The sequence below is a fragment of the Paroedura picta genome, chromosome 3 (genome assembly GCF_049243985.1).
Source record: "Paroedura picta isolate Pp20150507F chromosome 3, Ppicta_v3.0, whole genome shotgun sequence".
NCBI classification, from domain to species: Eukaryota; Metazoa; Chordata; class Lepidosauria; order Squamata; family Gekkonidae; genus Paroedura; species Paroedura picta.
The window spans coordinates 93,821,295-93,847,086 of record NC_135371.1 but is presented as its reverse complement, the minus strand read 5'-3'; the positions used below and the strand labels follow the sequence as shown (position 1 = coordinate 93,847,086).

Below are 25,792 nucleotides of genomic sequence, written 5' to 3'. Positions count from 1 at the left end.
TCCCTGTGGACAGGGACAAATTTATTATCTCCCAGAGAGGCCCTCCTACCTTTTCACTGCTTGTTTTCAGGAGCCACGAGGCAGTGGGGTTTAGAACAGTGGTCCCCAAACCACGGGCCGCGGCCCAGTGCCGGGCCACGAAGGCCTTGGCGCCGGGCCGCGGCTCCTTCTCCCCCCCCGAAGCGAGAAGCTTGCCAGGCCGTGAGCAAATCGGCCGCCAAAGCAGCCGATTAGCTCGCGGCCCGGCAAGCTTCTTGTTTCGGGAGGGGAGGGAAGAGAAGCTTGCCGAGCCGCAAGCTAATTTGCTGGCGGCCGGGAGGGGGAGCCGCGGCCGCGGCATGGCGGCGGCGCAAACACACATGCGCGGCAGTCCGCGCATGCGCGTTTGCGCTGGGGCTGCCGCGCGTGCGCGGGCCCCTGGGCCGCCCTCTCCCCCCACTCTGCCGCAGCGGCTGAAAGCTTGTGGACCTCTGCTCTGGGCAGTAGATTGGGGGTGGGTCTGAATGCTTCAAGCACACTTTTTTAAGCCTCTTGCAGTTGCCAGCACTCACCTGCAGATGGGGCTGCTGCTGGTGGAGCACACTGCTCCTCCTCCCGCCAGCCCTGCAAGGCCATGGCTGGAGCTTCTTGGGGCAGCAGGAGTACTGGGAGAGTCTCCTTCCCCCCCTCTCCTCCACTGCCCACAGTCCCAGGCCCTCTGCCCTCCCTCCCAGCTCCTACTTACCCGGCTGGAATTTCTTGGTGTCCTGTCCCATTGGTGGTTGGTGCCAGCTCCTCCCAATTGCAGGATCCTAAGGTGACCGGATTGTCCCACTTTTGGAGGGACATCTGGGGGTACCTGGCAAATTGTACTTATGTTGAAATTTAAAAATATATATTACAATACTATTTTTGCGTTCTGTGCGTTCTATTAAACTTTTTGTTGCTCCACATAAACCAAATTTTAAATCAAGAACCTCCAGTCAATCGTGTTTGCTTTACCAATGTTAAAATATGGTCACCTTACAGCAGGGGTCCCCAACCCCTGGCCATCGTACCGGGCCGCCAGCGGCCGCGCCTACCTCCCCCCCCCTGCAGCGAGGGGGGAAAGAGGCCGGCACGGCAGCCGGCGCTCCATCGACGCTATCGCGCACGCGCGGAACTGCCGCGCATGCGCGCTTGCGCCCCCTGGTGGCCAAAACGTGCATGTGCGGCAACTCTGCGCATGCGTGTTAGCGCCACCTGGTGGTCAAAAGACGCATGCGTGGCTGTTCCGCACGTGCACGTTTTTGAGCAACTGCGGCAGCCGGGTCGCTGGCTCTCCCCCACCCTCGGAGGCGGTCCCCGACCAGATGCAGGTTGGGGACCGCTGGTCTTGAAGACAAGTGGCTGACCTCACTGAACATAGCAAACTGTTGATCTGCGCAATCTGAAAGCAGTTTTTTTTTCTTTTTGGTTTTCTGGGAAAATCCTGGATACTTTTGGCAGGCCAGTAGATATATTTAAGGCTCAGGAAAACCCAAATGCACACCCTTTGTAGCCAGTCACCTAACTGCTGATGAGATTTCATTTGAACATGATTCCATCCTGAACCATTACTGGCATATATTTTATTTTTTATTTATTAATTAATTTATTTATATTTTTATACCGCCCTTCCCTACGGCTCTAGGCGATTTACATAAAACGTTTTGGAACATTTACATTTACATTTTTAGTACCCTGTTCTAGAATAAGCATAGTGGATAGATTAAGCAGGTCGTTTTTCAATTTGTAGAAAAATCTTCCTTTTACAATCCCGTTTTAGTACACTCACGTTTTTGCAGAAACTACTACTATGTAAAAAGGATGCTATTTTGTTTTACTGTGCTGTCTATAGACATATTTCTGTTGCATGGCACACAACTACTACTACTATTTCTGTTCCATGCTGCTCCCAGTCCCATCTGTTGCTGTCCAGAAACCTAAATTATCTTTACATAAGGTGACCAGATTTTAATATTGGTAAAGAGGGACACCATTGACCGGGGGGTGGGGGGTCTGGATTAAAAATTTGGTCTATATGAAGCAACAAACATTTTCATAGAATGTATACAGTAATAGGACAAATGGAGATGTACTCCCCACCCCAAAAAACCACATGGATCAAAGAGTAGGGTTTCAGACTTAAGTGAAAATCAAGGCCTAGTTTCTACAGGCCCAAGGTCCCAATGTTGATTCAGAGAGCTGTTGAGAGGTAATGAAAGGAGATATATTGGGGGGGGGGGTTAGAGAGAAAGGTGAAAGACTGGGAGGAAGGATAGATTAAGGAGGAGAAATTGGAGGAGGAAGGAATGAGAGATGCGAAGGAAGAATGGAGGAGTTATTAGGGGGGATGAAAATGGGGGAAGAATGAAGAAAAAAGTGGGGGTGAAGGAGATATGGGGAAAGGCAAAAGAGACTGGGGGAGGGAGGAAGAAGAGATTAGAGGAAGAAGGAACAAGAGATTGGGGGAAGATGACGAAGGAGAGATGGGGAAAAGAAGAGATACTGGGGGAGGAAGGAAGAAGAGATGGAGAGGAGAGATGGGGAGTACAAAGATGGGAAGGAAGGAGAGATAGGGGAAAGGAAGGAGAGAGAAAGGAATGAGAAATTGGGGGGACGGCTCAGCAGATGCGGTGGGGTCTGCTTGCCTGCGGGCAGGGGCCAGGGTCAGCCTCGGTGTCACCAGCCAAAGGAGGAGGCCCAAAGGTTGGGGTGAGGGGCAGGGCTGCAGCTTGAGCAGGGTGGCTGTGCCCTGAGCTGGGGCCTGGGCTCCATCTGCCACCAGAGTTTGCCAGATGCCTTCCTCGGTCCCGTGGGGAGAAGACACGGGCTCTGGGCGAGGAGAGGGGGCCAAGGTATGGGAGGGGAGACACGCCTCTGGGCAAGAAGGAGTGAGCCTGGGGTGGCCACCAGAGGCTGGGCTTGGCCAGCCCTGCCAGACCTCCCGCTTTGTAGCTGCCTGTGGTGTGCAGGGGACAAGGCAGGTATGCAGGGCAGGGCACTGGGGGGAAAGTGTGCGGGGGGGACCTGGGCCGCCCCCCCTGCGCTCTGCTCACTGTCCATCTGGGTTGCTTCTCCTGCCAGCTGGTGGCAGGCGGGATGGGGCGGGCTGTGCGGCTCTCTTGGCAAGTTTCTCCCAATGATGGTGGGGAGGGTTTAGGTGTGGACTGCCAGACAGACAAAATGCCGAGCCACCCCCACTCAGAAAGAACCTTCCCGCCCTGACCGTGTGCTTGGTGCCAGCCCCGGGGAGAAGGGCAACGCTAGCCGAGGATGTTGGCCCTGCACCAGCTGCTGCTGAAGGAAGAAAAGCGATACAGGCAGGTCCTCGTCTGCCAGTGGGTAAGGAAACCCCGGCGCTTGCCCTGTGGTGCCCTGCGGCCCCTTGGCAGCCTGCCGAGCGAAGAAGGTGGAGCAGGAGCAGGAGATGGCATGGGGCGACGCTTGGGCTCGATGAAGGCGGGGTGTCCTGGGCCGAGCAGAGCCATGCCAAGAATAGCAGGACTTTTTAAGACCGCGACGGGACACGGGATTATTTTTTCAAAGGAGGGACTCTTCCGTGAAAAGCATTATGTCTGGTCACCTTATCTCTACAGTGACCTTTCAGGAGAAACTCCTTTTCATACTTCCCCTCACTATTCCTTTCCTTCTTGAGTCAGATAGTTATTGTACTAACCCTTCCCTTATTAAAAGAAATGCTGAATTCTATACAGCCTTTATTTTCAAAAAGGAAATATTTTTAAAATATAAAACTGACACTGTGGTACAGGAGAATTTCCTCTGCCACTTTTGGTTTGGTTGGTCTGGAATGTTATGAAGCATTGAATTCTCAGTGTTCGATACACACTGTCTTACTTTTTTCCTCAGCTTGTGGTTGAATATTGTAACCATTTAGCTATTCTCCTAAAATGTAAAGTATAAGGTGGTGTTTTTTTTTTTAATGTTTCATACAGGCATTTGCTTATTTCTCCCCTAATATAATCCTGGAATATACCACAATCTTTGTACCTGATTTGGTAGCTAATAGGCTGGCTTGTAGCCAAATATAGTAGAATTTATACTAGCTTACTAGTTATGTTAGCTGAGAAATTTCATTAAAGCCTGAAGGTAGCTGAAGAGGAGATCAAATTCAACTATATACAATCTTGAAACAAAGTAGAGTAATAGAATAACTTGAACAGCTGTTTGCCTGGAAGTAAGCTCCACTGAATTGACCTTTTTGGGATTATTGTTATATTTGCAGATATTTAATGCTATTCAACCAAAACAAGGTTTCTGATTATGATGAGGATCATAGCAAACCATTTATATATAGGCAAAAACCACTCTTCTGATTACTTCTCTGAAGGCTGATTTTTAATTTCATATTGACTTTTCATATAATCAGAATTCTTAGGGATGAAAAAACTAATTTTAATGTTCTGCTGAGTCTAATCTGAGAAAGGAATATTTGTGGTTCTTGAAAATAGCAATGATTTGCTTTAAAGTTCTGCTGCTGCTCTTAATCAACTGCTTGTTTCAGTTTTCTGAAAGAGAAATGTTTAATTCAGAGATATATTATGTCACTATTGGGAATTCACATGGCAGTAAATACCGTATTTGCGGGGTATAAGACGACTGGGCGTATAAGATGACCCCCCAACATTTCCACTCAAAATATAGAGTTTGTTACATTACATTACAGTACTATGGGCCACTATGGGCAGCTATGTCTATCCCAACTGAAGTGCACCCGGTGTATAGGATGACCCCCCCACTTGGAGGCATGTTTTTCAGGGGGGGAAAGTAGTCTTATACGCCAGCAAATACTGTAATCCAATAAAGACCTAAAACCTAAAATCTATTCAAATATAGTTTTATGAATAACACTAGGGGCAAAGCCCGTTGTCTCCAAGAATACAATGGGCGCTAGAGCTTGGCAGTGGGAAGAGGAAGGGGTTGTCCAGTCTGTAAGGGGCATGGGGTTGTCATGTGTGTTGTGTGGGAGGTTGTGGTGGCATGGTGGCAAATGAGGCCATGGGTGTGGAGATATGGGTGTCAAGAACCTGTGGTGTGGAATGTTCGTTGATTGTGGGAGAGGACTGACCTTTGGGAATTGTGGCATAGTGGTTACAGATGAGCTTTCCAGAGCCCTGTCCTCAGATATGTGAAGGGAAAATCAGACTGGAGACTCTTCTTAGGGGAAGATTACATGGCAACCAATTCCCCCCAGTTCTGCGTCATTTCCCTTCTTGTGTGAATTAGGCCACATTCACCGAAATGCCCCTCTGTTGTTGTTGAATTAAAAGACTTGAGGCCTACTGCACAGGGTTGTTGTGCAGATGAAACAGGAGACAAAAGAGCCAGCTTCCTCTGCAGAATAACGCTGTGCAGTGGCCTCAAATCTGCAGAGAGTTGCAAAGAAGAAAGACACATGGCTTGGCTGTGTCTAACCCCCGGCCAGAGCAGTATTTTAAGCGAGAAGGGGCTTTTCTGTGGCCTCCCTGTCAGGCAACTGTTTGGCAGAAGGGGAAAGCCCCCCCCTCAAAAGGAAGGCCCTCAGGCTCCCCTGCGTTGCTCTTGGAAAGGCCTCCCTCCCCTCAGTCAGGGCCTGTCAGAGGCTCCTTCGCAGCAGGCCTGAAGGGGGGGGGAGGGGAGTACTCTGCAGCCTCCTGCCAGCTCTGTCAGGGCTCTGAGGCAATTTACAGTTGGACATGACAGTGAGGGCAGCCCTGGGGCGAAAAGGGCTGGCACAGCCTGTCCAAGCCTCTGTTCTCATCCCCCTTGGCAGCCCTGCTGACCTCCTCTCCCTTTGGTGGTCAGGAGCAGACTGGCAGCCAGACTGGGCTGGGTGAATGGAATTTTGGTCTGTCCTGGTGAGGGGCCAATAGGAAGGCACTTTGCGCGCCTCCCCATTGGCTGCTTGGTCCTGGATGGACACTCTGAGGGCCCAATCAGGAGCCGCGAAGCGGCTCCTGATTGGGCCCTCTGAGTTTTTATCCTGGACAGGGCCCGCCCTAACTCCTCCCCATGTGGCCTTACTCTTTTATTTAATAGGACCCTGTCCTATTTAAAGATTATTTTTAACTGTAAAAAAATCATTATATGAATGGAGGACAAAGGGTCAGTTGGAATAAATTAAGGATCAAACTGTACCAGTTCAGACAGAAGTTATTGCTATGAACCATGTGAGAATTTATTTCTTAAGGAATTGTTCAAACACACACAAATACAGCCTGAAGTGGAGCAGTGAAGAAAAATCTTGACCAGTTGATTCTGTGACTCAATAATTATTGCTAAGTCCCCTCCTCAGAACTTGATATGATTATTAGAATTTGCAGCCAATAGGTTTTACTTCAGTTCATAGATTTTCATAGCATTTTAATGAGCAGAATTCCTGTAAGGTATTTTGATATGTCTGTAAAGTTTATTCAAGTTGTAAAATATTTTATTCAAGTTGTAAAACTCCTTACATTTCTTTTTGGGGACATGTTTTGGGCTATAGTTGTATTTGATGTACTTCTGCAGAGGAGTTCAGGAGAAGTTTCAGTTTATAGCTGCCATATTTCTTTCTCTTCATGCACTGAGAATGATAAGGAGTCTTGAAATGTGGTGGTCTGGTCTATTGACTGACTTATGAAGAAGCTCTACCATTGTACTGATAGAGTTTTACTTCTCGTTTCATTATATTATGTCACAGATATGCCATTTGTCTCTGATAAAAGCAAAAAGCAATTAGTGAAGCTTCGTTCTGCTCTGATTGTTTTTCCTTACAGTTAGACTTGAGCAGCATTACTTGAACATGTGGGAAGGGGAATGAATTGGTTCAAAGAATTTCATCTGTCAAAGAATAGGTTGTGGTATTAAGCCGGGTGAGGAGTGAAGTTGTCTGAATTCTTTAATGTTCTTCTCTTCTCCTGCCACATAGGCTATGCCCTCATACCATCTGCCAAATCAGAGAATTTCTCCGATTCCAGTCACAGTGAGATCTCCTCAAGGTCCAGCCTTGTGAGCAACTGTTCTGCAGACTCGATGTCTGCAACCCTCCAGGATGAGAGATGCTTGCCTCAGGCCGTTGTGGTAGATTTGGGAGGAACAATGGAAAGGAAAGATCACCGTCAACTATCCTTGGAGTATAGCCAGCCTTGCACTGGGTAAGGGATGCTCCACTGAGACATATAAGAGATGATTTTAATGATGGCATGACATTCAAGCCATGTATTTACTGGGTTGTAATCATTCTTATGTATAAGCCTGCTAAACAGCATTCAGTACTTAAAAAGAGAGAGAGGTGTATACTCTGCTTAGGGAATTTCATACAGTCATTTTCCCTGTAGTTAAAGAAAAGAAAATGTAACCTCTGCCAAAAAAAAACAAAAAACCCACCACTAAGGCAATGAGGTTTAAATAAATTGCCTCTGGTATTACACTGTGTTCAAAGATGTTATCCTGGGAAACTCCATAAAACTATTTAAATTGTTTCCTGTTTAATGTATAGCACAATAGTATTTTAATGGCTGTACTAGCAAGTCGGAAATTTGCTTCAAGGCTTATGCCTTAAGGAATATTGTCAGAAAGTCTTTGACTTTATTATAGCATGACAGCTGCTGCTGGTGAGAAGCTGGACAAAAAGCATTTACACACTGGAGTTTTCATGCCAGGCTGCAGTCTGGAGTTTTAGTCGTGGCAGGTTGCTCTACCTCTTCCTGCACCCACATGGGGGAGCATTTGACTGGGTGCGCCTCATCCACCCCTGATTTGTGCTCCTGCATGGGAGCTGGGGCAGTGAAGTTCCCAGTGCGTAAACAAAGACAGCTATGAAAAAAAGTTCCATGGCATAAAGTGCTTTTGAGAGCCTTGAGATGGGTAAAATATTTTAAAAAGCTGAATGCCTTCTGGTCATATTTGCATTGCTGTGGGAGTGCACTAATACTTTGTTTAAAATGAGCCATGTTAGACAACATCTGAGCAAGCCACACTGATAACAGCGGTGGCTGACTTGTAACAAGTCGGTACTTCTTTGTGATCTCCATGCACCACACTGATGGGATTAGCACTTGTTCAGAGTTTCCATTCAGAAAATTTTGGAGCTAGCTTTTAGTTAAATTCTGTCCCATCAGAGGCACATTCTTAACTGCACACACCCAAGTCTAATCTTGCACAGTTCCTTCTTGTTTGATGAAACAAAAGCAGTGTTTTGTGCATACATCAGAGACACCTTTTGTGCTGACTAGTTTTCTTCATATATATATATATACTTAGCCATCACTTCCTACTTTCTTTCTTTCTTTCTGATCAGTTTTCCTACTTTCCTATGTTTCTCTCATTACCTCTCTATGGTGCAGAGGACAACTGTGTCGACAGTGAAGGGAAAATCTACTTTCAGCTGTTGGCTGCAACCTGTGTCTCCTACGACTTGGGAAATAGTACACACTAGAGACTTGCGGCCCCTTTCTCCAATTTACAAAGCAAGCAAGGCACAACCAGCTCTACCAGTCTCCATGCAACAGTGTGGGAGAACACTCTCTGCCTCTGAGCTAATGACTGGGTAGTCAACATTGATGGCAGAGAAACTTGGGTGTTCCACTTTCGGCCACTTCAACTCCAGATTTCAAAGTCGTGGGCACTGACCGCTTCAGAACACAGTCAGCAGCAGACAGTAAAATCAGAGCTTAAGAGACCATCTCTGTTACTTACAAAGCCACAGAAAAAATGTAAAGAGAAACATAAACCCAGGGAAAGTTAATGGAGATCTGCTCGGCACCCTTGATCTCAGCTCCTGAGGTAAATATTTCCCCATATGTTTTGGAGAACTCCATGGTAGGGCCACAAGAGCCAATCCTCAAAATCAACAAAGATACTCAAATAACAAAAATTCTCTCACCTCATCTCTAATATTTAACTTGTTGAATCATTCTGTGAAGGGCAGCTGAAATATTTTCCAAGTGAGAAGCAACCAGCATCATCACCTCAGTTTTCACTGTTATCAAACTGAGCTAGTTGGTAGAATTTACTTTGTTTCCCCCACCCAGAGTATACAATTGAACTGTCCCCAAGCTCCCCATCTTTAGATGGATCACCTTCTTCAGAAAGAGGAGTAGAAGTGTTTACTAACAATACTTCATCATCTCAGAAGAAGCTGTGCTCAGTTTTTAGGACTGCATGTGTATACAGTTCCCTTGACTGCCCTAGGCCTTCATGTCAGTGGAAAGATGTCTTATCATTATTTGGGAAAGACTCCAGAGTCATCTATCCAAGGAGTAACTCTTGATTCCATATTTGCAAGGGATGTTCTTCTTCCAGTTAGTATACTGAACCTGGCTTGCTGATGGGAACTCCATTTACCAGCCTTTACAATGCCAGGCACATTTAGAGCCTGCTGGACCTCATGGCAGCTGAACAGTGTTGGTTCAACAGCAACTTCCGAAGGATGGGGGACTTGTAGGTTACATTGTTGCCCATAAAATCACCTGTGCTCAGAAGCCTTATATGGTGAATGTTCACTCCCCTGCCAAGAGGTCCGCTTCACATGGCCTTCTCATATGACCCCCCACGACCAATGCTTGTTGCTGGTGGCACGGAGGATGATTTTACAGTACCACCTTCCAACACGGTGGAGGAGATAGTTCTGAATGGCAGAAAGGATTCTATGGGAATAAGTGGAAGTGCTTTCATACCTGTGTCTTAACATGTGATGGAGCCACCTGGCTTACTCCTAGACCTTGTTCACCTCCACTGTCTAGGACTGGCATGCACATCTCTCAAGGCCAATTTAACACCGATCCCAGCTTTGCACCTGGTAATTTGTCCAGTCCTTTCTTAAGCAATTAGGGTTCTCATCAGGTTTCCTCCTCCAGTGACATCATCTCAATCTGCATGGGAATCACAGTTGATCTTCATCCTAATTGTGAAAAAAGCCATTTGAGTCTTTGACCACTTATGACCTGCAGATCTCAGTTACAAAGTAAACTTCCTTAATCTAATCTGGTCAGCACATTAATCTGCCATTTCCTCAGATACACAGGAACAGTGTGATCCCAGATTTTTCTGCTGAACATTCTCTCTGATTTTCACCTGATTTATAACCTAAATCTTCTTCCTTTATACTCCAGAGCTACCCTTTGGAGAAAGAGGCAGAAAGAACCCTGCTCCCTTCAGGAAATCATCCTGACCTGACCTGGGTTTCTGCCAGACCCAATATTTATTCTGTCTTCCCAGAAATAAAGTTACTTGGTAATGCACATTGTAAAGTTCTGCTGTGATCTGTTCCAGAAGATCTTGGAGTTATTCAACAAGTCTTCCTGTCAATGAAAGGATCCCTATTCCTGAACTTTGCAGAGCAGCTACTAGGGTCCAGTGATCCATCTTTATGACAAACTAGCCCTTTGCTTCAGAGCCAGAAGATACTCATCCTTTGGAAGACTTGGGCTCAATGCTTTCTAGATCTAGTTGAAATACCACCCCGTAGATCAGCTTGCTAGCCTTTGCCCATTAATCTGATGCACGGAGGCTATAAAGAAGTAAAAACAAGTTTCCTTCTTATAATTGCTGTTATTTGAATGGTGGTCATCATGACCACTGTTTCTGCAACAGGCGCTTTAACCTTGTTTTGCTCCTTTTTCGGAAGAAACTGAGTGAGAAGAGGCAACTCCTTGCCCTCGAACATATGCAGCTAAGACTTGCCTGGGGGGGGGGGGTGAGGATTTTTCTGTGAGAAGCTTAGCTCTAGAAACCTATGAATCAAAGTTCTACATGGAAGCAAAGCTTATCAGCATGAATGCTCTGAAGACCACCAGAAGAAACATAAGTAAAGAATGAGTCCTTCTTTTGCACATCATTCGGGAAAAATAAAATATTGGGACATTTTCTACATTTTGTTTTTCAGTCATACACTGGTATATAGCAGCTTGTGCTGGCTATATAAATGTAGGAGACATGGAAGTTTGGCCTGCACAGAGATTATACTTTGTGTTGCCTTTGTTTGAGACTCATTTAGCATAGTGCTGATTTTTGTTTCCTGCACTGGAAACCTATGAGCAATGATCATATGCTTAAATTGCAAGAGCAGCAATGTTGACCAACACTGACAGAAAAATGTAATAAGAACTAATAATGCAAATCAGAAATTGGGTTGTTTCTGACTCAGATAACCTATTGGATATTTATTTTCCATCTCGTCCTTCTTGTCTTTTTTCTGGTTCAGAAGTGAAGTGTGGATGTGTTTGTGCAAATTATTTGGTAGAGGCCCAAGACATGAAATTGTGTATAGATAGAAAATATGAAACAGTATTGAAAAATATTATTTATGAAAGCCCAGTTATAGTATGTGAAAGCCCAGCTACACTATATAGTTATATCACCTGCAATTATGAGAATTCAGGGGGTGGGGTGGGAGGACCTAGAAAGGTAATAGAGACTGGTATGTCTTTGTTGGGAGAGTTGGGGAAAGGACAACTGTTTGCAGTGGAAACCAACATAGTAAAGACATGGAAAAACAGAGAAGGCTTCAGTGCAGATGTGACTCAGTACAAACTAATGTGGAAACAAAATATATGTTAAAATGCTTGGAAGTCTGCATAATGTTCTGCTTAAGTCTAAAATACTTGCTGCTTGGAGAGAAGAGGCAAAGGCACATAGATATTGGATGAGGTTTACATTTGCACTGCTTGCATACTCTCTAAATGAACACTGTTTTCTTCTTCTTGATTCCCGTCACCTTTGAATTTAGCTGGCCACTGTCCAGGCCTCCCATGATCCGAGGACTGCCGGTCTCATCTTCCATGAGCACTGAGGAGATCTCCCATGAGCACATCATGCTCGAAGCAGCGGACAGTGGCCGTGGAAGCTGGACTTCTTGCTCCAGTAGTTCTCATGATAATTTCCAAACTATCCAGAACCAGAAGGGATGGGATCTCTTAAACTCTTACCGCCACACTCACTTAGAAAGAGCCATCGCTGAAGGAGAGCCATCGAGCTGCTGTGCTGAAGAGGCTCATTTGCAGCCAGAGGCCCGTTCAAATAGCAGTAGGCAGTCAAAAGCAGGCATGGACTTTGACCAGTCCCGGCAGAGCTGGGCCTCCTCAAGTTCCCTCTCAGACACCTATGAAGCAAACTATGGGACAGTGAAACGGAGAGGGCTCAACAGCCTCACAGCAGACCAGACCGAGGTTTTGGACTCCAAATCGGGCAGCGACGCAGCTTACAAAACTGTCACCTCGAGCACAGAGAGAGGTCTCATAGGTGAGCCAAGTCAACGCTTGCAGAAGCTTTCATATCCATTACGTATTATGTTATTAAGCCGTTAAGAAATTACATCAGCCAAACCGGGGGGGGGGGGGGCTTCAGGATTGCATGTGAAAATCTAGCTTGTGCACATGCTTCCAATCAAATAAAACATCAAAGGATGCTTGGGAGTGCAGGAGTAGGGATCTAAAAGTAGAGAACAGTACATTTCCTTACTGCTTTATAGGGAAGGGAGCTGGTTTTAACAGGCTTCTATCAGACCACTTATTTTTCTGTCAGTCTCTTTACAGCTCTTCCTCTGATTAGGACTTTGGGCTCTTTTTTACTGAGCAATCATCATGCTGAGGCAGAAAGTGTCTAGCAAGTGAATCCAGGCTGAGAGATTCTCTCTGGCTGTTCAGTGCTGCCAGCTCATTCCTCTTGCTTCCAAGATAGGAAGGAAATCGTCTTCCTGGTGCCATTTCGCACTGCCAGCAGATCTGTAGGCATCCAAATGACTGGTGGTACTTTATGCTAAGAAGATCCAAATTCCACAGCAAAATAAAATTGGCTTACATTTGGAAAACTAGAAAATGCAGTCTTAATTGTGCACTGCTTGTACACAGATGTAAATCGTGCTATTGTTGAGTTTTGTTTTTTAAATAACCTTTGATATGAGGGCCATAAAAATGAAGATTGCATAGCATAAAGATCTTCTATGAATCATAGCACAAATGTGCCTTGGTGTTCCAAATGTGAGCCGATTTTTTTGCTGTGTAATTTGGATCTTCTTAGCACAGAGTAACAGCACTCTATTTTGTGGGGGAAATGATGCATGGAAGATCTTTCTGCTACAAAATCTTCACTTTTATGGCCCTCATACCAAAGGTTATTTTAAAAAATAGCATGGTTTACATCTTGTCTTCCATGTACAAGCAGTGCACCATTAAGGCTGCATTCTCTAGTTTCCCAAATTTCTTCCACAAAATAGGAGAGAGTCTAGTTTTACATTTTGCATCCAGAGGAAACTAATCATTTCAGTACAATTTCTGTCACCCAGTAACATGTTTCAGCGCACACAGCAAACTCCTCTGTCTGCAACCTGCTGTCTAGTTCCTGTTGCTAGAGAAAGCAGCATGAAAAATCTGAAGCAGCCCCCACTTGCCAGAGGGTCACTTAGGATGAATGTATGCTGCCACTCCCTCATTCCCCTTACACACACACATTGAAAACTGTTGAAAATGTTTGCTGTTCTAAATGTGTAGTTGCACAAGGAACAATACAATGGTAGAAGAGATATGTGTTCAGCAATAGGGATATACAGGTTATTTGTGACCCTGTGCTTTGGAAGAGATGAGGCAGAGAGAAAGAGGGGAAGGAGGAAACTCCTTCCATCTGCCTGGCTTTCTGTACCTGCCTCCTCCCTCCTATGTTCCAATATTTTCTAAATGCTGACACAGAGGAAGGGAAGGAAATGTATGGCTTGGTGGTGGTGGGCAGGAACAGACCCCCCCCCCCGCAGTTAAATTTAGGCCGGCTGCATTTCCAGATCTGCTGTAGAATCTCTCCTTGGGGACAGGGAAGATAGGATAGGCTACATGTTGAGGACAAGACCTCCAAACCCTCATGGCAAGTTGAGGGGCTTGAGGCTGGGTTCATAAACTCGCCAGGGGAGTGGCTGAAGGGAGCAACATTTCTGTATCATGGATCCCTACTGCTGCTTTGGGTTAATAGGATTTTCCTCAGAAGACCAAATTCTTCCTGGGAGAGAGAAGACAGCCTTTTGTGAACATGTATGCCATCCAGCTGTATTGATAATTACTGGAAAGTCATGCCCAAGAGGGTGGGACTCAGGATTGCCTCCGTATTCTTCTCCTGTGGTAATCAGCTAGGGTTGCTAGCTTGATCCATATATTGGAGGAAAAGAAATTGATGGACCAGGTTCCCATATGCCTCCTGTCTTTCTGCCCACACTTTCCAATGCCTGATTCTGTCTGCTGCTAGGTGCTGTACCTGCATCATCCTTCCTCAGCCTTAAATTACTTAGCTGAACTTGTTGCTTCATATTTTCTTCCTCTATCACCCATTCCCTGGAAGATGTCTATTTATTTGCCCAAAGCTTTTCTTCCTGCCAAAACAGCACTCCTTCTCTTTCCAGCTTGGTGTGGTGGTTAGGAGTGTGGACTTCTAATCTGATGTGCTAGGTTTGAATCCGTGCTCCCCCACAGGCAGCCAGCTGGGTGACCTTGGGCTCGCCACGGCACTGATAAAGCTGTTCTGACCAAGCAGTAATATCAGGGCTCTCTCAGTCTCACCCACCTCACAGGGTGTCTGTTGTGGGGAGAGGAAAGGGAAGGTGATTGTAAGCTGCTTTGAGCCTCCTTCGGGTAGAGGAAAGAGGCATATAAGAACCAACTTCTTCTTCTTCTTCTTCTTCTTCCATGCATAGCTTCAGTCTGCTGTTTTATAATATCCCAGGTATTCAGGTTTTAAGTATAAGGATATGGAAATATGAAATTGCTTTATCATTTGGGAGGTAACTGAATGCCCTCCAGGAAGCCCTACAATAAGAGTGGTGATTATGTGGAGAGGGAGTTCCCTTTGGACCAACTCACCCTGTGCCATAGGAGCCTGTTTGTGAGCACTGAGATGAGGGAGAGGTGCATCCACACTCTGCTGTCCTGCCTTCAGATCACATTGTTATCATAGCATAGCTGTTTGATCCATCACAACAGATTTAAAGAAGAGAATTGGGCAGTTCTTCCAGGCAGTAGCCAAGCAATGGGGAATTCAGAATTCACAAATTGGAAACCACTGTGCTTCCAGATAACCCATTTAGATTATGAAAAGTGGGGACCCATGATATTTGCAAAGGGGGGGGATCCTTTCCCCCTCTAAGTATTCTCTCAGCCCTGACACTGCCCATTACAGCTCCCAGTCACCCCCACTATTGCTGCTGCTGGAGGATCTGCAGTGCCTTCTTTAGTCCCCGCCCCTGCCCCTGCATGCTCTCAAAGGGGAGCCTGGTGGCCCCACTTGAACTTTCCTTCCCCTCGCCATCACCATTCTCACTAGCAAGCCCGGCACTGCTTCCAGAGAGCCCGCTGCAGCTCCTCATCAATTGCGAATATTCACAAATGAAAGTTATTACTCATGACAACCTTTCTTTAAAGGCATCTGCCCAAAGTCATAGTGTAAATGAAAGTTCACTAACAATTTGCGGGGGGTTATAACTTGCTCATCGGAAGGCAGCTGCTGAAGCCTGCTGTCCTCAAATCACCCCAGAGGGTGGAGGCCTTTCTTTACATTCCTCTTTGGCCTAACTCTAAGAAAAAGCAAACTCTAGGATAGCCTCACCCGGGCCATCAAAACATCCTATGCTGGTCTTTCTGTGCCTTTATGCCCTTTTAACTATTTCTGTCAACTTCCTGGCTTGTCTGCTTTGTATGCTTCTTAGCCCAAACAATAAAGTTGGGTCAGCTTGAAGCGAGGAACCCTAGATTTTCCTCTAGTCTAGTCCTTTTTTTTGGAAAGCTGCTGCCAAGCTTCCTCACCATAGCGTCGAAGGTGGCTAGCAGTTACATACAAATCACAATAAAATACAATAAATAGTTAAAGGCCGACTTAGAGCAGGGGACCGGGGGGGGTGAGAGGAAGGACCAGGGACCGGGGGGAGAGGCAGGCGTAGGCGCCGGCACGCTGGCGCCCACAAACCAGCAGCCGCACCTCCCTCCACCCCACAGCGCACCGCTTGCTGCACTGGGAGCAATTGGCCCCCTCCCGGCCCAGCGAGCGCCGTGCTGCGGGGGGAGGCGTCAGCACCTGCAAACGCACAGCAGCGGCAGGTCTGCACCTGCATGTTTGTGGGTGCTGGCGGGCGCAAACGTGCAGACATGGCAGGTCCGTGCCTGTATGTTTGTGGGTGCTGGCATGCCGGTGCCCGTAAACATCCACCGGCGTGCCAGCGCCTCCCCCCCCCCCAACGTGGCGCTCGCTGCTCCGGGAGGCAGCGATCGCTCCTAGCGCAGTGAGCGCGCACCGCAGGGGGGGGAGGGAGGTGCACCTGCTGGTGCGCCTGCGCCTCCCTCCTCTCTACCGCGGCCCTGTACCAAGGCATCCATGGCCCGGTGGTTGGGGAACACCGTCTTAGAGGACACCGCACTGTTATCTATAGCCCATTGTTTGGATTGTGTCTCATGTTGGTACAAACTCAGATATCTCATTTTAACTCCCTTTCCTCTAACTACGTTAGTTGCATTTGGAATATGATACAATGGATGGTTAAAATGGGAAACCCTTAGGAAAGGAACAAAGCCATTGAACTCAATATTGCATGGCCAATTTGTTCAGAGTAAGGCAAGTGACTCAATTAAATTAGGTTACTTAATAATATGGATTAGCAGCAGCATTGCTGACATGAGGAGGTTAAATGTTAGGTCCAAAATACAATTAACCAAAGGCAAAGGATTCTTAGCAGCTTTCCACCTATAGCAATAATGTGGTTGAGCGTCCTCCTCTTTAGCAGAATGCCTACAGCCAAATAAAGTAATGCAGATGCTACAAGGACCTCTCAGTTTTCCCCCAGCAAGCACGTTGGCAAGTCTAATTTTTGCATTTTTCTATGCTTTGTTAGCCCTATTTTTTGTTTTCTCTTCTTTTCCTTTCTTTCCCTGCTTTTTTCCACAAGAGAGCTGCTTTTTTCTCCCAGTGTGATTAGGTATTCTCACTTGAGAAATTGGAGGGGAGGGGTTCCTATGATCTTGACATAGAATGAGTTGTAGAAGTGCAGTTAGAATGCTCTGTGCAAATTTGCAGGCATTTAGGAGGTGAGAACCTGCTAAGCACTGCTTCAACTTCTATGAATCTAGTAATCTGGCTGCTAAACTGTGAACTTTTCCAGTAGTTAACATTTTAGAATCCTGCCAGTAGCTTTTATAACAAATGATTTTACATTTACCTTTTGTTATCAGTTTTTGGTTAGCCATTGTAACATTTCACTTGTTTTTTTTAAAAAATGCTTTCTCCCTCCATTTGTTTCTTTCATTAACATTTCCATTGCTTATTTCTTATGCCAGTGTACTGTGTCACCTCATCTAAGGAGGACAATAGGTATAGGGAGCCACCGCCCACCCCGCCAGGATATATGGGCATTTCTTTAGCGGACTTAAAAGAAGGATCACCTCACCACCCACACTTAAAACCTCCTGACTATAGCGTGGCGGTACAGAGGTCAAAGATGCTGCATAGCAAGCTCTCTAGGCTCTCATCTGCTCCTCTGAGTAGTGATCCAGTGGCCTGTTTTCCAAAGAAGATGCCTCAGTGGCATAGCCGACAGCCGTCCCATCCTAAGCTAGCTGATATGACTGACGCAAATAGTGAAGAGGACGGTATGTTAAAGATCTAATTTGATAGTCAACTGCTATGTGATTCTGTATTGGAAATGTATGGACCGTTTTATCTCACCAAAATCACCTTGTATGTGAATCAATGTGTATTGTGTGTATTTTATAAATCATGAGTTTTTAAGTGCCTGTTGTGAAAATGAACAATGATTAAAACAATCAGCAAACATGTCACTGCCGTGAATGATCAGCGCCAGCAGGACTGGACTGGAAGCCAAGCCAAGAAAGCCCTGCAGCACTGACAGTACCTACAGGGACCGTTTGGTTTCCTCCCAGCCTGCAGCTGTGTGACACCAATCATCTCTGACTCCAACCATCCGTGCTGCTAGCTAGCACTGATCTAAATGCCTTGCTGGGGTTTGGCTCACTTTGGCCCTACCACCAACAGGCGTCCAAGAATTTGGTCCACCAGAAATTTTCCTGATGAGTTAAAGGGCCAGTCCACTCCTAAATGTGAGCCTTTGGCACATGGCTAAAAAGAAATTCTCTTACAGATTCTAATGATTAAATTCTATCTTGTTTGAAGCCAAAATAAATAGAGCTAGGTACATGTGAGTTGATTTTATTACGTTGTGGCTATCAGTTTGCCAACAGATGTTCTCTTCCCTATTGTGACTGCCCTTAGGATTTTGATGAAGGTACCGTCACTATAAAAATGCTTTAATTTGCTGCTTCAGTTATTTACAGCTGAACAGCAAAGTCTAATGAAGCCTTTTGGTTGACAGGATCAAACTTTCAAGGGCCCACTTACTGCACAGGGCTGATACTTTACACTTGGCCCATGTTCTGAACTGTTTACCACCTTCCAGTTATTTTGTAAAAGGTGTAATTCATATTCAGAACTTTCCACTCTACCTCCCTGGGCGTAAATCTTAGGTTATAGAGAGCCAAATCTGAATGTTTTGTTTTTCCATCTTTCTAGCAATTTTGTCTCTGAGGGTAGTTTTTTGAATTTCATCTATTTCATAGTTGATCTTCTGTCATCCATTAATTTAGTTTTTTGGCGCAATTATTTTGCTTTCTAATTTTATTTCGGAAAAAAATGTTGTTACGTTGTTTCCTTGACTTTTATACAGCATCAGTCTTGCTTGGGTTGCTTGCAGTTGTGCAGTACTTTGTTCAGCCAGAGAGTGTGGATGCATGTGCATAGAGCTGTGCCTGACTGTCTTGTTAATCTTGCACAAGAGTGGACTTCCAGGGTGCATGCCTTTGTGAGGTTGCTAAACCTTTGAGGTGTTATTTTTTATACCCACCGGCAAGACACCCTTTCTGACTCAGATGCTGAAAAGCTCAAAAAAGAACACACTAGACTGAAAAGTGACCACATTTTGACCCCAAGTTAACATGAAATAAAACTGGGCTAACTAGCTGGCACCCATAGAGCTAGTGTGACCATGGGCATACTTAGCACAATTTTTAACATTCTTTTGAACCTCCTGTAGTATCACAGACGGGGTTTGAGAGCCCCTTAGTTAGGCATTGGGGAGTTTGGGGATGCAGAGTTACATGGCTGTAAATTCGTGGAGGTCAATGGGCTTTGAAGAATATAACTCTGCTGAGGGCTGCGCTGGGAAAAATACAAAGCCAGGAGTGTGATTTTTTTCGGGGTCCCAGCTCATAATTGCAAGCCTATGTGTAACCAAAGCTTCAAATGCCTAATAATTAATATTTTGCTATTAACTATGCATTATGGTGTACTGATATTTCTGCATCCTTTCACCTTAAATACCAGACTTTAGATCCAAGCAGGAGGATATAGACATGGTTTATTTTAAACATGGATGATTGAGAAGCAACCACTATAAGCTTATAGGTTTGGTAAAGAAGGCTGCCAAGAGAACGCAGTTTGATAGGCATTGGGGCAGGGTCTAGATCTGTCACATGCACCATTTCTAGTTTTAAAGCACTGTGTCAGAAAGGGCACAATATTTTGATGAAGCTAGATCTATTTCATTTTGACAATTGCCTTTCCATTTATAGGATTGTTTCAATGTTTACTGATTCAGAAAACCTCATGTACAGAGTTGCTCAGTTTACATGGAGTTGCTGGTTGTAGTCAATACATTTAATAAATACAAGAGCAGGTTCCCTGTGGCTTTCTTTGGTATTGACAGTTTACTGTGTCTTTCTTACTTCACAGGAGATGAACAAGTTTCGGCGGTTTAGCCTTTGTGCTTCCTGCAAAAATTGCTTCAAATCACAATAAAAGGAAGGATCATACAATCCTGTTAGCTGTAGCTGACAGCTTGCTGCTATTGACTTCAAATGTTGCATTTGCCTCTGTTCAAAACAATTGGTAGGCTCTTTTCAGTCTATTGTGGTCATCTCCATTGTCGAAGAAACCTATTTACATGGGGGGGAAAGAGACAAATCTTTCCAAGGAATAACACAGAAACCAGAGTTGCAGATGAACCTGACTTTCAATGCATCAGGGCCACCCACCACCTAGAAGCTTTCGTCAGTAGAAAATCCTAGAATCTTTTGGTAGATCACTCAGATATTTTCTATACCATTACAGCTCTCAGTTGAAGAATGTTATTTTATGTACATATGGAAGAAACAGCAATGCTTCATCTAAACCAAGGAAACTTCTGCAGCAGTCCGAAGAGTAATTTATTAATTTGGAGTTTATATAAAGTTTTCTGTTTGTTCGTACATGTATTTGGAATGCTCTGGTTGGCTAATGTGAATGCTTTTATAAAGAAAATAAGGTAACTGTTTATCTTGGTGTTAATGAAATGTCTCATGCTAGCAAAACACTTTTGACTTCTGAGGAACTGGATGTTCATGAGTGCAGCTAGAGGTTTACACATAATGCAACATAAACCTCTTTTGTGAGAGGCCAACCCCTGGAGATGGTATTTAGAGTGTGTATTGATGTACATACAGTAGTAAAATGCTGCCATCTAGTGCTCCTGTATTTTAAAACTGGCAAAGTACATGTGACTATCCTTTTAACTTTCCAACTGCCTAAAAGAAAGTACCTGTGATTTCTTCTACTTTCCTCTTCCTGTCCTCCAGCAAAAGTGGATGATGGCGTCTGTCTGCCTTTACAGCACAGTCTACTGGGAAGCTTTCCCGTGTAGGTCTCACTGTAACCAATGGAAAGAAGCACAAAAGAGAACATGGCTGCTTTGTGAATTGTGCCCTGAATATGTAACCTGCTGCCACTTCACCAAAGCTTGTACTGAAGTGGTACTTATCATGTCGGTGTAGTCAGATTGAGGTGTTCTGCATTTCTGAGTAGTGCTTGATTTCTGACAGCTACCAGAATTCCAGTTTGTCTGGAAGCCACATCTTTGGACCTGCAAAGTTTTGCTTCTTGTTCAAGATGTGAAGGCTGCTAGTGGTTGTGGGGTGGATGGACTTGTCCTGCATCTTCTACAGTGCACATAATGTTAGTATGGATTCACTCACTCTGAGATGAATTTTTCATTTGGAAATACGTTTTGGGTTAAATTCCAGGGAAATTCGGCTCTAAATAAGCTCTGCCCTTGCTGTTATTTTGTAAAATTTCTCTGCAGTTGTAAAACTTGGACTAAAACACCGGAAGGGTGAGGTTCATTATTTTAGTCTTCTTGTGGTTCTTTTTGCCATTAGGTCACAGCTGACTTCTGGCGACCCCAAGGGGTTTTCAAGGCAACAAACACTCAGAGGAGGTTGGTATTGCCTGCCTGCCTGCCTGCCTGCCTCCCTCTGCGTCATGACCCTGGTATTCCTTGGAGGTCTCCCATTCAAATACTAGGAGGGCCAACCCTGCTTGGCTTCTGAGATCTGATGGGATCAGACTAGGCTTGACTATCCAGGTCAGGATTTCAGTCCTCAGGAACTATGAATCATCACAGGATTCATGAATATTCATATTCTCGAGTATTTGCACTGTAGAGTATTTTGTGTTTATTTTCATGTTCTTACTTTGAGATGTATATTTCAGTGTTTAGATGATCCTAGATTTTCCCCTAAACATATTGAACTATAAAGCCAAACCAGCTGCAGCAAGCCACTGTGAAATTGACATTGCTAGGTTTTGCTATGAACAGTGGTCCACAGATGCATTTGCCACTGTGATTGGACATGATAAGCCTGCCAAGTGAGAAATGGGCAAGCACTTTGGGGGCACTGGAAAGCAGCAAGAAGTCTCCCTGATTCTTGAGTGCTTTCCTTGTGTCTGGAGGCATGAGCCCCTAACCGAAAAAAAAGATGCGGTGTGACTTATCCCGGCATATCTTCTAGAGTCCAGAACAAGTGATGAAAGATTACATCTCTCTCATATTGGGGGAAGGGCAGGATTAGTAGTTCAGAATTAGTAGTTCCTACAAAGTTTGGTTGTCACAACATTTGTGGATCTTTAGTCATAAATAAAATACAATTTGTGAGTGTCGGCTCACATGCACATCCACAGTGTGCTAAGGGGAAATTGAAAACCATTGTTTATCATTAGTCTAGGTTGTGGCTGCAATTTTACTTAGCCAACCAGAGTACATTTTTCCCCCTCAAGCAAATAACGATGGCCCAGTCATGCATAATAAATGGACATGAATGTGTCAGTGTATCTTTCACATTAACTTGTAGATCTTAGTGTCATAAATGTTTACAATCTGAGCTAGGGAAAGGCATTTGTCAGTTTTACAGGTGTCTTGGAATAACTTATTTTTTACTCAAAGTTCTATGGAACTTTCAAGTTTTCTTCTGAGAGTAAGATAAATGCAGCATATTCTGGCAGAATCGAAACGCAAGCACCAAAAATAAAGCAGAAATCTTAAAGCCTTTTGTTTACATTTCCCATATCAATTTTGGTGCTAGCTTACGAGAGGGCATGTTTCAATTAACTTGTTTCACCTTTTGGGCTTGGAGTACTCCTTATTATATTGTAAAATAAATTCACAAACCATGAAGAACAAAACAGAGATGCTACCTAATTTATAATTTCATTGGCTGACCATATATAAATAGTCATCACCAGCCTTAAGTATCAGGAATTAGTAGCTGAGACAGCCCCTTCAAGGCCTTAATGCAAACAGTAGTCTTGTAAGCCATGACTTCTTCGGGTAGTAATTTTGTATAGGCTGTAATTAAATAATATTAGTTAAGTTGGCATCCATATATAACAGTGTGGTCACGGGCATAGCGTCCACAAGTCTTTCCTCCATAAAACCTCATTGGGAATGAATGGGAATTAATGGGAGTTCCGCAACAGCACAACTCATGGCTTATGTATCCAAAGTTCACTGGCCACACCCCTAGATACCCATAGTGGAGACAGAGGCACGTGTATAGCCAGGTAGTGAGAAAGTGCACATTCCGCAAACTACTGCTTACATTTGAAACAGCAGATTGCCTGTTCAGTCAACAAATTGGATTCATTACCTCTACTGGAACATGTGGGTCTCCCTAGGATATGCTTTGGCTTTCTAAGATTGTAGCTATAATTGCCAAAAATAAGTTTGTGAACCCCAAGCCTTAGCTTCCAGCAAATACTCTGTGTACATGTTTGGTAAAGGATGCAGAACTATGTGCAAAACTATTATGTTGATTTGGGCCAATTATTATAATCTTTCAATGATCTCAAATATTTATTTCAGCTTTTAGGAACAAAACTGAAGGAGGAAAGCCTTCTCTCTTGAGAGTAGTCTCTTTCTGCTGTATAAGCCCAGTGCTCTAGACATTCAAGCCACTGACCAAAAATCTGAAGTCACTTCACATCAATTGCCTTCTTGCCATTTTCACACGAATACCATCAGTAGGTTCCCATTTTTCAAAAATAAATGTTGATTTCAAAACCAGCACCCATCTTCCTAATCATGTTTTCTTTACAGAAAGCCCCTATGGTCTAAATGTGCTTTACATAAGTCAGCTCTCTTGACTGCTTCAGATTTGCAGTGTGAATAGTCTCAATCTGCCCTTGTTCTGACCTTGCTGTGTTTGCTGGCCTTTTTTAATCAGCTGATCACATTGGTCAGGGGACACTAGCCAGAACGAAGTGAGACTTGGGTGTGTATGAGGAGACCAAATACAAGTTCTGCTTGTTCCTCTTCTATACACATTTGATTCTTGAATGGAATTGCTTAGTAGCATTCAGTATACTGTTTCCCATTTATATCATTTCCATCATGCATTTGAAACAACCACTTCCTCTCTTTGTACATATCAACTATCCACCATGCTTCTTTTTTCGCAGTATACTGTGAGGTAATGGAGCTCAAACAGGATATATCTTTATGTGCACTAAGCTGTACTTAATCTTCATTTTTGCCTCCATATAGTTACATGAACTAGAAAACCCTGTCTCTTATTATGAAAGCCTGACCTGTACATCATTTAAGCTTGCTGGATGTTTGATGATGCTGGAGTTATGATGTCAGTGAACAATGTTGCAAAATGTGCATAATATTGGTATAGAAACAGTGTTGCCCTAGGTATGCTAATGTTTCCAAAGCAGTGACTGGAAGGTGTACGTTTGTTCATGTGTACATCTTATCCTGACACGTATTTATGATCTAAGAAGATGAACAAAAATATCATGTGCCCACCTGAGGAATACTTGCTGTGTCAGCCCGGTGCTAGTGGAGAATTTTGTGCAGGCCTTGATAGAGATGGTCGTTGCATAGTTGTTTGAAATCACTTCTTAGGACCTAATCTTGTTGTGCAGCAGGTGATAGAGAATAGCACGGAGCATCAGAAAGGCAGCATCTCTGCATTAACGCTTCAGAGTTAAACTCAAAGCCAAGAAACTTAGTCCATTCAGTTTTTCATTCTAATTATTTATTTGTAGGCAACAACACCACAGATAACCATAATCCACATTTCTTTAAATATTTCTGTTGGAATACCTGCTTTTCAACTGCCTTCAAAACCGCTTAGGGGAAAAGGGATATTCTCTTGGGTTAACGGAAGCCATTTAAAAATGGTGTGGGGGGAAATGCCGTTCCCTACCCTATGCCTCCTTGTGCTTGTCATTGTCTTGTTCTAATTTTTGTTTAGATATCCATGGAATGCAGTTAAGCTTGATAGTAATGACATTTTGCAAATGTGAGCATATGGGCAGAAACTGCACAGTTGTAATGGTATTCCGATAGCAATTGTAACTGCACAAGTCAGTGATTGTAAAGTATTCTGTAACAAGCAATGTTTGTCTTCTATTTTTTGATACCTCTTACACTTATGTCTTTTAGAAAGACAGTGCCTCTGTATGCTTTTTTGTATTTTTACTGAGTGAGTGTAAATATTTGTTATATTTTTGGTTAAGAGAATGTTTAAAAGTACCATTTAATATTCCAATCTACTAACGTTGTCGGAACCAATAAACGACCTACTTAACATGAGATGACCGCATGGAGTGGCTTGCTCTTGCCGCGTATTTGTTTCTCATGCCTCTTTTCTTCAGCCCAGCCGCTTTAAATGAAAGAGTAATCCACAGTGTGTGTCATTTATTTTCTCACCTAGTAGTGAGATGGAGTCACAAACAAGTGTTCCTAGCATTACTTGTATGAAAGCTCAACTATAAAATAAAAGGCCCATTTGGTGCTTTATAAGAGGGAATGGAGGGTAGGAAGGTGGCATACTATAGTATGATTTATTTGTTTATTCATTTGAATGTATATGCCGCCACTCCCGGGGTTACGAGCTCGTGATAACTTCCGACATCAATACAAATACAATAAAATATAACTCAATCCAGTTAAAGCATTATAAAATACAGAATAAAAACCCGTTAATAATCAGCAGAAAGCCAAGTACCACTATAGCTCAGATGGTTCAGTTTACCATGCGGATGCCACAACTTTGTGAGGGGAGCCCCAAGATGTTCCTGGCCCTACCCAGACTTAACCATACACATGGTGGAAGAGCTCCATCTTGCAGGCCCTGCGGGACTGAGCCTGCTCCGTGAAGGCTCTGAGATCCTTCGGGAGCTTATTCCACCAGATGGAGGCCAGGACCAAAAAGGCCCTGGCCCTGATGGAGGCCAGGCAGGCCTCTCTCGGGCCAGGGAACACCAACCTGTTGGTATTGGAGGAATCCTCAGGGATATAGGCAGACAGGTGGTCCCTCAGATAGGCTGGACATGTGGCCTTAAAGGTAGAAACCAGTACCTTGAACTGGATTCGGAATTTAACTGGCAATCAGTGTAGCTGCCTCAGCACTGGCTGGATATGGGCTCTCCACGGTGTTCTGGTGAGAACCCTAGC

At 44.4% G+C, this 25,792-nt stretch overlaps 1 protein-coding gene across 10 annotated transcripts in view; it reads left to right on the top strand.

Annotated features, from left to right (window-relative positions):
- Positions 1-24,928, top strand: part of RAPGEF6 (Rap guanine nucleotide exchange factor 6) — a 222,360-nt gene extending 197,432 nt beyond the window's left edge. For 9 of the 10 annotated variants that reach the window (XM_077326867.1, XM_077326865.1, XM_077326862.1 and 6 more), the window contains 4 exons: positions 6,911-7,136; positions 11,711-12,222; positions 17,280-17,591; positions 19,747-24,928. In XM_077326867.1, the coding sequence (XP_077182982.1) occupies positions 6,911-7,136; positions 11,711-12,222; positions 17,280-17,591; positions 19,747-19,772 (1,076 nt within the window). In that variant the 3' untranslated portion in view covers positions 19,773-24,928. The remainder of the gene's footprint in view (positions 1-6,910; positions 7,137-11,710; positions 12,223-17,279; positions 17,592-19,746) is intronic. The other variant, XM_077326868.1, reaches the window with a different exon arrangement.
- Positions 24,929-25,792: the final 864 nt, after the last annotated feature.